The following is a 14,444-nucleotide window of genomic DNA, read 5'->3' as shown; positions in this document are numbered from 1 at the left end:
CATCTGGTGAAAGGTACTTATTCTTTTCTCAGGTCCTATTATAAATTTCTGTGACTATCACTGGGCAAGCCTTGACTTAAATTGCTCTCAGCCCTCTTACATTTTTTTTATAATGCCAAAGTTAATTGTTTTTATATTCTCCATTATTTATAAATGTTGAGGCTTAAATAAACCAGCAGAAGTTGGAAATGTAACAATATTTCTTTCACTAGTTTTGTTTTTTTTAATACACCTCTATGAATAGGTTAAATGAGATATTTCTGGAATCCATTTCTTCAGAATGAGAAGTGCTATGCAGGTGAAGAGAATAAGAATAGACCGCTGGATCAGGCCAGTGATCTAGTCCAGCATCCTGTTCTCACAGTGGCCAACCAGATGCCTGTGGGAAGCCCAAAACCAGAACCTGAGTGCAGGCTTTTTCATCTTTCTGTGGCTAAAGCTTTATTGCTAAACCTCTTTATAAAGCACTTCTTCCACAAGATGTTATTCTGCCTCTCTGATCTCCATGTGTTCCCATTTTCTGTGTGAGGAGCCATCTATGTGAGAACCAGTGTGTGGTGTAGTGCTTAGAGACTAGGATCTGAGAGAACAAGGTTCAGACCCCTACTTGGCCATAAATGCAGCTCACTGGGTGATCTTGGGCCAGACACCGGCTCTCAGCTTAAGCTACCTCACAGGCTTGTTGTGAGGATTAAATGAGTTGGGGGAGAACTATGTGCACTGCCTTGAGCTCCTTGGAGGAAAAGATTGGGATATAAATTCAACAAACAAACAAACAAACTATATACATTTTGCAAGGGTGGGGGGCTGGCAGTAAAGCCATGTGTTGGTTTTACCCAATCCTTCCCTCTTTGAAGACTCAAATCTTATATTATCACCAGAAGTATTATGTCAGAGCTTTGATTCCGGAGCAGTGGGGGCATGCTTCCCTAAACTCTGAGTCTGGAATATCTTCAGGGGCGTGGAGAGAGAAAGAGGCCCATATGGTCTCACATCAGCATTTAAGGGCCAGACATGACTTGGTCAAGGAGGACTCCCCTAGTGCCCAAGGAGACAGGGAAGCCTTAAAAATAATCATGGCCTGCTACACTCATCATGGTAAACCAGTGCATAGATTACAGTGATTGCACGGGGATTTGACTGCACCCAATTGCTCCTTCATGGGCTGAAAGCAGCCCTGTTTAGGGAAGTTTTAAATGTTTTATTGTGTTTTTAATATACTGTTGGAAGCCACCTAGAGTGGCTGGGGAGGCCCGACCAGATGGGTGGGGTATAAGTAATAAATTATTATTATTTTATTTTATGGGATTGTAGTTAAAGCACAGTTTGGCTTAGTGTGTCATCCAGACATTTTATCTGAAAATCAAACTTTGGTTCCAGATCATGTTAAGGAGGAGAAATCTTAGCCATGATCTGAGGTTTAGATTATATAATATTAACTTTTATCTACTCTATTTATACTGGGACGCGGGTGGTGCTGTGGGTTAAACCACAGAGCCTAGGACTTGCCTATCAGAAGGTCGGAGGTTCGAATCCCCACGACGGGGTGATCTCCCGTTGCTTGGTCCCTGCTCCTGCCAACCTAGCAGTTCGAAAACACGTCAAAGTGCAAGTAGATAAATAGGTACCACTCTGGTGGGAATCATAGAATCATAGAGTTGGAAGAGACCACAAGGGCCATCGAGTCCAACCCCCTGCCAAACAGGAAACACCATCAGAGGAAGGTAAGCGGTGTTTCCGTGTGCTGCTCTGGTTCGCCAGAAGCAGCTTTGTCATTGCTGGCCACATGACCCGGAAGCTGTACGCCGGCTCCCTCGGCCAATAAAGCGAGATGAGTGCCACAACCCCAGAGCCGGCCACGACTGGACCTAATGGTCAGGGGTCCCTTTAGCTCACTCTATTTATAAATATTGATTTTTATACATAGTAACAAATATATAAAACGACCCTCCCCATAACAGGTATCAGGCTGCACATTAATGGAAATTGTTCTTATTGATACATACAAATTATTCAAGTGTCCAACATATAATGTCCCAGAGTGTGGTGGAGTCTCCTTCTTTGGAGGTCTTTAAGCAGAGGCTTGACAACCATATGTCAGGAGTGGTCTGATGGGGGTTCCTGCTTGGCAGGGGGTTGGACTTGATGGCCCTTGTGGTCTCTTCCAACTCTATGATTCTATGATTTTAGGAACAGCACAAATGTTGTTTAATTCATCAAAGACAATCTTCTACAGAGAAGAATTTGGTTCAAGCCGTACTGTTCAGGATAGCCATATCTGCAAAGATGCTTTGGGCGAGTTTCATTTGTATATCCAATAAATGGCCACCATATTGTATAAAAATTATCTGGTTCTTCCTGTTCCATTTATCAGTGTTAAGTTAGTAGTAGTAATAGTAGTAGTAATAATAATACCTTTATTGTCAATGTAAGAACCTGTGTACAATGAAATTAACTGAGCCTCCCTCCCCATCACAGACACTCAATCTCATTGCACTCTGTGTGCTTGTCGCACAACACACCAACCCTGAAAGTCAGTTGCACCATATTATTTTCCATTCAGCAGCCTAACAGCCCACCTACAGAAACTGTTTTTTAGCCTGTTGGTACAAATGAATATATATTCTCAGTGATAGCCAATTGCTACACATTTTTATAGCGCAAGACATTGTGCTGCTGTCTCCTCCTCAGGAGCCAACATATTTTCATTTTCATGCTAAGCCTTGGTTTGACTGAGCATGACACGTGAATGTGACCACTGTATCCTCTCCCCTCCAGCTTTGGCCATTGCCCTGTCCCCCACCGCCCATACCAACCAACCTTGGTTAACAGGCTTATGATGGATGAGCTCTCTTACCTGAAAAGGCTGGACCTAGAGGTCAGGAAGCTCATTGAAATGGGAATACCATTAGTGTTTTTTAACAGTGCATATTTACTGATTACTCAGAAGTAAGCGGGTAATCTGCTGAGGTAAAAGGATAGAGCAGGGCTGGATCTAGACACATCAAAGAAGCATTTCAGTTAAACGCGTTGTAAATTTAAACAGGGAAAACAGGTAGAGAAAAATGGGACTCCACAGCGCAATCTGGTGGCACAATGTTATATCACACATGCAACACATATAAATTGCTTTTTCTTTACCCATCTAGCTGAGTCCCAGGATTGCAGCCCTAAGTAAAAAAGAAAAGAAAAGCTGAATATCCAGAGAGCAACAACATTTTGGCCACAAAATGTCTGTCACAAAATCTGGGCTTGTTTTCTCAAAATTTTGATTAAAATGTGCTTCCAAACTATTGCTCTCTATAGCTCAAGTTATGAGAAAATGCTCTTGGAGTACTGTATTGAGCCGGGGGGAACACTATCACTGCCAACCTCCCCTCCTCACAAGTGTAAACACATGAAAGAGAAATGAGGAGAAAGAGCAATGAAGAGCTCTCCTATCAAGTCATGAAAGGGTGTTTTGATTGTGTAGAAGCAATAAAAATGCTAGCTTGATTAAAAACAGTGATTTCCGCCTAGAAACAACTAATTACATTGATAGCACATTAACAGAATATGTAACATAAGCAGAGGTGCATCAATAAATCAAGTAAAGTAATTATATAAATTGAAGCATCTTGTCTAAAAGTGGGATAACAAGTTGTCAGAAAAGTGTTATTTATTTCATACGAAGCTAATAATGTAAGAGCAAACATCCAGGAAGGTGAAATGTATCAAAATATTAATTATATGGGTTCGTCTTGCTGCTTGTAATAAATGTTCTCTTCCTGCCTTGCATCAAAGGAATTGCTGAAATAAGTTACTGCAGAAAAGTTTGAATTATTTAGAGGTACCCAAGTCAACCACATGTGGAGCTGTCTAGGGACTAATAAATATTTTGATACACAAACAGTGCAGAAGTAAAACTTCTGAAACTTCATAATTCATTTTAAAATGCCAATTTTGCATAATTCGAACAATGTGTTGTTAAGCTTCATGGTCTGGCTACTGGCCTTAGAGTCAAAAAATCTGATAGGAACAAACTGTCACAACAATTAGTTGGGGTTGGCATCTGTCTGTCTTGAGAGACAATAGAGTGTACCTCCGGGGTGTTTGTGTGTGAAGTCAAATTGTTGTGTTATCAGCACTGAAGTGACTTCCCTAGGGCACAAGCCTGGGGAGTGTGTATGGAGGTACTGGGCCACCCAGATGACAAGACTCCCCTCTTACCTCACTGAAGTGGTCTAAAGGAAAGCAGAGCAATACACTTGGCATGAGCTTGGCTGCAGGAGTTGCTGGAAGGAGGCGTACAAGGTGCCATCCAACTGTCTTAGGGACTCCACTCTGGATTTGTGTAGGGTTTACTCCTTAGCCTTTTCTTCTCCTGAAGATATCCTGCAAGGCAGTGGAATTTTAGGACCAGTGTTTACCTTCTCCTAGATGGCCTACCTTCCCAGGTTGGTGATCAATAATATTATTCATAGTGCTGTCTGCCCCCCACCACCAATCAACCACATTCAGAATGCATGGGGATCCCCTGAATAATTTCACTAGTCTTACCGGAACTCCTGCCATCAGATTTCCTAAATATGTTGCCCAACATGAAACTTGGAGGTTTGCTTCAAATTTCATTTGTTGCAAAATATTTATTCCAATTCTAATTCAACACTTTATATTATATAACAGGTGGGCTACAAACATTCGTTAAAGAAAATTTTGGCTAGTTCAGACATAACAGACTCGTTTCAATAAACTGTGATGCATTGGTACAAAAAACAAATCTTGTATCTGTGTGCTCCATCTTTTCTTCTCCCCTGCCTTCCTTTCCTTGTGTGCTCAGTTTCTCAGAGTTTCTCCTCTGAAGTTGCTATTTACATTGGCAGCAATTGGGAATTTCCTTCCAATGGAGGGGCCGATGTTTGCATTTTTTTTTTTAATAAAAAGAATAAAATACCATGCACATTAAACACACACTTAGTTTTGCCCTGGGAACGATTTATTTCCTAGCTGGTATTTACCAAAAGTTGGGGTGCCACCAACATACTGGTGTGCTACACAAGTTGCTCTCTGGGGTCTTATGTCTGTGTTTTCTAGGAGTCTACTTGCTTCTGCCCTTTGTCTACATTTGTAAACACAGCAAATATTAGCAATACTTGAACTCTGCAACACTCTCTCATCCAAAAGAATCTTAACTTTGCAGCACTGTCCCTGGTACTGTTTTTCGTGCATGGAGAAGTGGAGAGCACCAAGCAGTGCATTTTAAGATGATATCTGAAGCATAGGTCTCAATTTCAAATGTTATGGTTTGCTCACTACATACTGTCCTGAAATTTGAAGTACAGGAAGGCAACATATGTTTAGGGGCATCAATTATTTTTAATAAGGTTGGCTTCTTTTTGTTATACGCCTAAGAGTGTTCTTTAAGTAACAATATTTTTCGTGCTAAATATTGTTTGGAAACTGGAGATAGAGATCAGCAGGGAGAGAGGTTCTGAAAAGCATGCACTTTCTGGAATTGTTTTAACAAGTTTGCCCTCAGTTTGAGCTCTAGCTTCAAGACGCTTTAATATATGGAATGAGTAAAGGAAGTTATTGATCAGTTGTTTGGCAGTGGATCTGATCTTTTTCTAAACCTCTCCATCAAGCAATCTGGGAACAATAGAATTTCTTTTTACAGATGTAAGGAAGGTATTGTTTCATTGATTGCCTTAAAGAAATGGATGAATATGGATTGCAGGGAAAAGTCCTGAAGGGAGAAGCTTAATAACCATTTCCCTTCTGCCTGGGAACATGCTGCATGGTAAAGTCTTTTGTGGAGAGCCAGTGTGGTGTAGTGGTTAAGAGCAGTAGACTTGTAATCTGGTGAACTGGGTTCGCGTCTCCGCTCCTCCACATGCAGCTGCTGGGTGACCTTGGGCTAGTCACACTTCTTTGAAGTATCTCAGCCCCACTCACCTCACAGAGTGTTTGTTGTGGGGGAGGAAGGGAAAGGAGATTGTTAGCCGCTTTAAGACTCCTTAGGGTAGTGATAAAGCAGGATATCAAATCCAAACTCTTCTTCTTTTGTGGAAGGATTGCATTTCCACTAAAGCACATGCCCACACCACAATTACGGTTGTTTCTTTAGATTGTTTCATTAAAACAGTTACAACCTATTCTGAGTTCTAAGCAATGGCGGGGGTGGTTCTCTTGAGGTAACATGGGCAAACCCAGACACAGTCAGAGGCTACAGAGGCACTATCTAAGGAGCCTGATGGAGGTCAGGCTTCTGAGATGGCTGCTGGAGATCAGGGCACTACTGTGACTCAAACTGCCAGACAGGAGCCCCTGAAATAAGCTCCTGGACCACCAGAGCCTCTGGGGCCTCTGGATCCTTGTGGGAAGCTGAGTCTGAGGAAACAAATGCCTCCCATCACACTTCACTGGATCAGTGGTGCACAGAGAGCATTAGATGGGAGGCTATAGAATGGAGTAGTGTCCACTTGCAAGCCATAGGCTTTAAGGGGATGGAGCCTGGAAGAGGCTTAAAGTGCCTCAGTATGCTCTTAAGCTTCCTGGAGAAAGTTGTTCACTTGGAGCTATCTATGGTCCTGAAACGTCTGACCAACCTTTCCATAGCTAGCTTTATCTAGCCTCCTGCCTTGCCTCCATGTCTGTGAGATTCAGCGTCAGCCTGGAATACAGTAAAACCGGATGTTGGGTCCAACTCACTATAAAAAATATATGGGCTGTATTCAATTAAGTTCTACTGACACATTGAAATTAATAGACTTGGATGCACATACATGTCAGTGGGTCTACTCTGAGTAGAACATAAATGGCCACAACTCTGTACTTATGAAGAACCTGCTTCTCATTATACAAACCTACCCAAGCCATATGATCAGCATTATAGACAGTATGATCTCTGTTCATAGAGCTTCAGCATAATTGTTCTCTGAATGATCACTGCCATATTGAGAACACCGCCTTCTGTTCCAGGCACACACAGATGCAACCAAGCAGTTCATGAAAAGTGAGGGTCCACCTGCTATTATCAGACTGCAGGATAATAATTTCTTCCCTCAGGAGAAGCCATAGCAGAGTGACTAATGAGGATGAAAGAGCTGCTGGATGCTACTTTATGAGATGCAGGAAATTCTGAGGGCCAAGCCAGATGTGACATTAATTGCCTGGATATATCCCAAATGGTTCCAATTCGAAATCCCCTTGAAATGCAAATACCAGAGGTGATTACTGTCGTGACCGTGGCAGGCAGAGAATGAGTTAAAACTTCACCTCTTCTACTGTTTTATTTCCCCATGGTGTTGTTTACAGAACAACAACACAATGTTCATGTTACTTGCATTTGTGTAATTAGCATTGTGTTAGGAGACCAGAAATTAAGAGGCAAGACACAAGGTATGGGATATAACTAGGGCCACTTTATGAACAACAGCAGTGACCAGAGGAGGAATGACAGCTGGGAGGAGCGCAGAAATGAGAAACGCCACAGTACACCTACATCAACACAGTCAGACACCTTCATCTGCCCCAGCTGCAACAAAACATGTCTCTCCCTTATCGGTCTCTGTAGTCACAGCTGGAGCTGTAACTCCAACAGTTTGCCCCTGAAGGCACATGCTTCCATTGTCTCCTGAGACAGACAGATGCCAACAGTTGGGTGGTATGAGCTGCACAGGGAAAAAAGACCATGTACGGGAAATTGGGTGAACCTACCCCACATGGGTGAAATGTGGTGCTAATTCCACTTCTTTCTCCCTGTCATACCCATTCATATGAAGAGGCAGCTCTTCCTGATTCATGTGTCCTTAGAGTGAGGGTTAACCTCAGAAGTGATCTATACCCTGCTCCATGGTTCCCACAGCCATGTGTCGCTGTTCCCACAGTCTCTGGGGTCACTGTTCACTTGGAAAGTGCCTCAGGGTATTCACAACTTGTGCCAACTTCTTCTATTTCATATACACAGCTGTCAAGGGTCCAGATAAAACCAGTCAACTTCATTATCCAGCTCTCACCTCTAATTGCACTTCTCCAACACTGCAGTTTGGAGTTAGTAGAAAAATCCCTGCCCACCAACCATCCACGGGAGAAGACAGAACTTCTTGCTATGCCCTAACTGTGGCAACCAGCTAAGTCACACTGCATAGCGGGATGGTGAGCTGAGCACCACATCTTTTGAAGAAGGAAGAGGGAGGAAACAGGCAGAAGGTTTTATATATCCTCCACCTGTTCTTCCCCAGCCCTGGAGCATGCTCAGGAACTGCACTAGAAGTGGCTTGTTGTTTGACTTCGAGCCCTGCCTCCTAGTGTGCTCCAACCCATACATCTTTGGTACTATGTCTAGCATGAGGTATAATAAGCCAAAAGGACCCAGAACCCCACACATACCTCTTTTATCAGAGGAGATATGGTGAGTTCCTTTTTCCTAGTTCTGATGTTTGGATGCTTGTATCATCTGAAAGAATACCTGTCCCTTCATTGGGGACATTATACTCAAGGCACCACATCCTACAGAATGTCACAGAGCAGTAAGACAAAAATGGGTATTTTCTACCATTGCCCTTGCACTCTGGAATACTCTTCCTTCTGGTGCTTCACATGCCTTGTATTTCCCTGCCTGACCTATAGGACAGGGCCCCATTATTATAGAAGTCCTGTTTTTATAATACTGTTCTGCTGGGTGTTGTGTTGTATCTCCTATTTCTATTACAGCATTTTATTGTTTCTGTGTTGCATTCTTGCACCTCACTTACACATGTTTAAATAGTAAGAACAGATAGAGTAAAATACTAACCCACACTCTGGGCAGTGACAGGCTTACCTTTTGATTAGTAAAGCTAGGCAGCAGTATAAGTTGCTCATGGATTTTTACCTCTGCAGATCATTAATGCAATGTGGTTGGCCTTACTTCAACCACTTCCCTGTGTCTCCTCTCCTTATTTCTGGTTATCTGGTTGCAAGTGCTATAGGAAAACACTGTTGCTGCTGCTGTTGTTGTTGCTGCTGTTGTTTTCTAAAGTGGATTACTTTAGAGTACAGTTTAGCATGCTGTGGTTAAACAGAAGGGGTGATTTGCCTTAATGTTCCTTTATGGGACAAGTGCTAAATTATGAAGCAGAAAAATAGAATGTTCTCAGCAGTGTAAATAAAACAGTAATCAGAGGAAGTAAATCATAGTCTTTTTCTTCCCCCACCCTTCTCCCTACCTCAGTCCAGTCTATGCTTTTGTGCATTGTTGGGTTATTAATCTTGATAATAGAAATGGGAAAAACGTTGTGCTGAAAAATAGGAGTTGATATAAAACGCTGATGAATGAGCAAAACAATTGTGACTTCCTAATGCTTATCTTCGCCATATTCTGACACATAATGGTGCTAAATTGAATGCTGGTTCAAAAGTAATAGTTCTATTCTTCAAAGTATTTTATTTTTGCAATTGTGTATGTACAGGCACAGCAGTTCTGGGTGATCATAGTACTGATTAAAATTTCAGGACCAGAAAATGGAACCCCTAAAGTATTTGAATAATTTAATCACATTAATACCTCTATTGACCTCTGTGGGATTTACTGACAAGAGAGGAAGCTAGACAGATTGTTTCACTCGTTCGTATTCTACTCGGTGGTAAGATATCCCGAGGTAACTCAACTGTGGTGGTTTCTTTGAGAGGATAACGTACTGGAGGTTTTCGTTCATTTATTTGTTTTTCTCTTTAGTGCTTTTGGAACATGCTGCTCATTTTAAAACATGCAGGTTGAGCAGGAGGAATGCAAGGGGCTGCAGAGCTGCAGTTCCAACCCTAAAAGTAACAGGACACCCTTCCAGACCCACTGCCTGAAATTTTGATGTTTTACTAAATGTGGAACTGCTACACATCCCTCAGTGAGGTAGGAAATTTATTGTCCAACTTCCTTTCCCTTCAAAAATAAACAAAAAACAAAACAAAAACCTCCAGACTGAGAGCATCAGGAGCACCACACTTGATTCCAGAGAAAAAGTGGACAGGCAGCCTATTAGACCAGAAATTAATATCTGTCTAAAAACCACACACCCCAGAATGTAGTGAGTGAGCTAAGCCCCTTGTGTCCTCCTTGCAGTATATCACTATATTGTTCTCTGATTTTGTGTAGGGAAAGAAGAAAACAAGTTTCCCTGGGCACATATTTATACCTATCTGTCTTGATTTCCCACCAGTTGAAGGGTGAAAGGTGAATGTGCAGGCTTGGTCCACTGGAGGAGTTGTGGCCAGCTTTGTGTTTTGTGTGACACTAGGCATAGTGGTGGTTGGTGTCTAGTGAGCCTGGAAGGGTAGAAGGCATGGAGCCCAACAGCAGATGGAACCAGGCCCAATATCAGACAAATACAACTAATTGTGGGTTTGCCCACATCTTCCTCTATACTGGGTTCTACAAAGGCAATGCTGTGGATCAGCTGACAGGCAGTGCCACTCCCTGGACAGGCAGGTGTGTGTAGGGGGGGCTGTCTGAAGACACAGTGAACTTGGTTGGGCAGTGCCCCATTTGCCCTAATGAACCAGCCTTCCACTGGGAGGTGATATGTCTGCTATGTTTAAATTGCAGCAGTTCATTCACTTGATGTTGCAGCATCAATCAATAAGCGTCCATCCATATGCTAAATCTAAGCTGTTTGAAAAACCTGGTATTTCCTTTACTCTTATTTTGTTGCATTTTACCACATGAATTGGCTATGCATTTATGAGAGGGAAACCGGAAGCAACAACACATAACTTCAGCATTTTATTTTATTTTAGTAGTTTAGGCATGGGATGTTTGGATTGAGAAGATTCTGTAATGAAAGAGAAAATGCCACCTTGGAATTTGTTAACCAGTTTCAGTGTGCATGTGGACAGGGATTGGAATTATAATGAAGAGTGTTGAGGCACCCTCGTATCTGAGACTCAGATTTCTGCTACATCTCCCCCCACTTTCAATTCCAAACCCTCCCATTTCCCCTTGTTCATTTGACCCGCCGTTTCTGAGGATTTCATTTTAGTACATTGGAGAGCATCTCCTTTTGACAGACAGTGCAAATTAAGAGATATGGGTAAGGCTCAGGAAGCTGGATGCCTGAATATGCCCCCTGGGTTTTCATTTGCAGTTAGGGGCTGATATAGACACAATTACTGCAGACAGAAACCCAGAGGTTAGTGGCAGGGAACACGTGGCAGCCTTAGCTTGTGCCAAGCTGTAATTGGGGAGATTATTTTTAATCAGAACTTATTCTACAGCCCAAACATTAGAAATCTCTTGTAAGGCTGACAGGAAATTAAACGGAGGCCAAACAAAAACAGTAACAATGACAAAAGGGAGAGCAAGCCTCAAAACAGGAGTAATAATCCAAGTTGTCTAATTATAGCCCTGCTCATAGTTCAAAAGCTTTCTTTTCTTTTTGGCTTTCCTATAAAGCAAAGATAATCTGGCTTTCAGTTGGTGATAACTTTATCTAATTGGAGCTGGAAATTTAAATGACCAGCAATTCTCTATGTAGGTCTATTTATAACTTGACTGTTTTGCTTTGTGTTGTTTTTTTTAAATGGATTAAATGTGTGATTTGATTTTGTGTGTGGGTTCGCGTTTGATGTTTGGTTGACAGTAATCTCCTGAATGTGTCATCATTGCTCTTGATCCAAATTACTACTCAAGTCGGATTTCAGTTTTCTGTTTTTTTCAGAATGTGTGCATTTAGCCTTCGGAAAGATCCGCAACATACATTTAACATACATTCAATGTGCCTTCAAACCACATGACTTTCCCCGAAGAATCCTGAGAATTATACTTTTGCCCTTACAGAGCTACAGTTACAGCACCCCTAACTACAGTTCCTAGAATTATGAGGGAAACTATGTGCTTTCAATGTGCATTGAATCTTCCTCAAATGTATGGTGTGCATCTGTTTACTGAAAGGGGTGATGGATGACCTTTATGGCACTCTGAACAATCCTGCACCCCACTTTTTTTCAAACTTATGCTTATACAATGGATAAAAATATATACCACTACGCTCTCCCAGCAATGTTAAGTGATAGAGAGAAGAAACTCACACAAAGCTGGGTTTCTACTCTCTTAATCTTGCATTATAATGCAATGCTGAAGGGTTCTGGAGAGGTGAGAAAAGCAGAAAAGTTCAAATTATTCATCAGCAGTTTTGCATTTTCACTGTGATGGTTTCGATCTGTTGGCTAGTCATTAAGATGGATGCTGTGTAATCTTGCTCAGGGAAGAAGTGAGGAAACTTGTAAAGCCATCCATTAGACCGTACAGTTATTGGGATATAAATACTTTTCTGTGCTTGATCAGATATTACCTTTCCTCTCCCCCTGAGATTCTTCCTGAGAACCTGAAAACCCTGAAGTTAATTGACTGCACAATTGTATGTTTGCCATTCAAATATTCATGGGATATTCTGCTTCAGGCATTCGCCTCTTGGAAGAGAATGAGAAGGGAATACATGAGCCTCAATCTTTCTCTCTTCTCCAAGGGAAAGGTCACTCATACAAACCTACACCAATCTTTTAATCACAGAAACCACTTCATAGTCAGAACATAGCTCATCCTATCCAGCATCCCACTAGCAGGACCTGAGCACATCTGTACACTTTGCATGCTTCTGATTCACACCAGCTGCTGTTTAGAGGCCTCTGATACTGGAGGTAGCACACAGCCTTAATGAATTTATCTCATCCTCTTTTAATGCCATCCCAGTTGGTGGCAATCACTAAATATTTGTAGGAGTAAATTCCATAGAGTAACTATTTGCTGTGTGAATATATACTTACTTTTGCCTCTCCTAATTCTTTGTACCCTTAAGGTTAGGATAAAATGTGGAGGATGGTGCAGCAAGAACATAGTGTGATGGGTTTTGTGTTTGTTTTTATTTTCAGGAAACTACACAGAAGCCTCATGTAAGTGGAACCTACAGTTTTCTAGAGCGGAGCATTCATTCTGTAAGTGCAACTCTCTCTGGTTTCTTTTCTATGTTGATGGAATGCATAGTTCTCAAGCCTCACCCCAGCTTGATTTGCATCTTCAGCTGCACAAAACAGAAAGATTGTGTTTTGCTGAATATGAGTCTGTGTTTAAAAGTTTGTTGTGAGAACCCTGTAGTTGAGGAATTGGAAAGAGGGAAAGGATGGAGACAGCTGAGTGGGGGGATGCCGATAATGTGATTAATATATATCTCCTTAAGCAGTATTTGAATCTGTTCCTTGTGGACGAATGAGTAAATGGTACAATGAAAATGGTCTATAATGAAACAGAAATCTGAATTACTTAATGGGTCATGTGTGGATTTCTCATTTCCTCATAGTTGTGTGTTTGTGTATATCAGCTGAAAACAGTAGAAAGTAATGTTTTTGTTGTTCCCTGAAAGATTAGCCAGTATTCTCAGTTCTCTAGATCTTTTGGATTAATATAATGAATAAATTTACTGACATTTTTGAATAATTACAGCTTACATTTTTTCTTAATTTTCTCACTTAAAAACAAAAACAAAAGATTAGATGTGACAACGTCGTTTTGGATTAATCTGTTTTCCCCATACTTTTCCAAAGTGTCCCATTTTACTTTTAGCATTGTAAGCTGGTAACATTCAGTGAACCATGCCTGTTCTTAGTTTGATCCACCAGTGTGTATTTATATCATAAAGGACTTGAATGGGTTGCGGTAAGGAAAGTAATCATCCATGAACACACATCCTGAGCATAGAAATACAGTTGTACCTAAGTTTTGTAATTAATTCATACCGTATTCTCTCCTAAATAAAACTGCATTCTGTCTGAAGCAATTCCACAAAATGTAGGATCATCGTTGACTTAGATCCAACATGATATGGAGCCTCACACTATCACATACTATCACATGCCATTCCACATTCATTGATGGGTTTTGAGGGGTTGGGAAGAGACCAGGAAAGTGCTGTTGTATACACACTAGTTGGACCCTAGTTGGGATCATTAACTCCCACTGAACAACAGTGTTGTCTGGAAAATGAGGCATTTCTGAGTAGATATTGTCTCGCTCCATAGAAATTAGACGTACTCAAGGTTTTCACACTTCATTCATAGAACCATTTGCATGCTACTTTGTCTGCACATAGCACATTTCCTACAAAGTTTCTGGATATTGCAGAAGATTTGGGAGGGTGTTCCATGGTGCACCCAGTTCATGTTGCTTGTGGGTCCAGCTTGTTTGGCAGTGCTGGATTACCCAATAGGCAGACCAAATACATGCTTAGAGCACTAACAAAGCAGGGGGGTGGGGAGGAGGAGCGAGAGAGAATTGGAAATAATTTGACATTTGCTATTTCACAAAAGCGCTGAAGTAGTCGTAATGGGGAAAGTCAGAATTCTTAGACTTCCTTACACTCCAGTGCACACTCTTCCTCCATTTTTCTGTTCTTTTTATTTATTGTCACCAACTAAACCAGAGGGTGTCCTACTAGTAT

The 14,444-nt window shown here is 41.5% G+C and overlaps 1 protein-coding gene across 21 annotated transcripts in view; it reads left to right on the top strand.

The window, feature by feature from the left end:
- RBFOX1 (RNA binding fox-1 homolog 1) overlaps positions 1 to 14,444 on the top strand; it is a 1,465,188-nt gene that overhangs the window by 590,105 nt on the left and 860,639 nt on the right. For 20 of the 21 annotated variants that reach the window (XM_083414161.1, XM_083414137.1, XM_083414127.1 and 17 more), the window contains one exon: positions 12,883 to 12,945. The exons of the other annotated variant lie outside the window; for it this stretch is intronic. In XM_083414161.1, coding sequence (XP_083270287.1) covers positions 12,883 to 12,945 — 63 coding nt within the window. The remainder of the gene's footprint in view (positions 1 to 12,882; positions 12,946 to 14,444) is intronic. 21 annotated transcript variants of the gene reach the window in all.

The sequence above is a fragment of the Podarcis tiliguerta genome, assembly GCF_965153285.1.
Source record: "Podarcis tiliguerta genome assembly, chromosome: 14".
Lineage (NCBI taxonomy): Eukaryota > Metazoa > Chordata > Lepidosauria > Squamata > Lacertidae > Podarcis > Podarcis tiliguerta.
The sequence above is the reverse complement of the archived record's forward strand: the minus strand, read 5'-3'. Positions and strand labels throughout refer to the sequence as shown.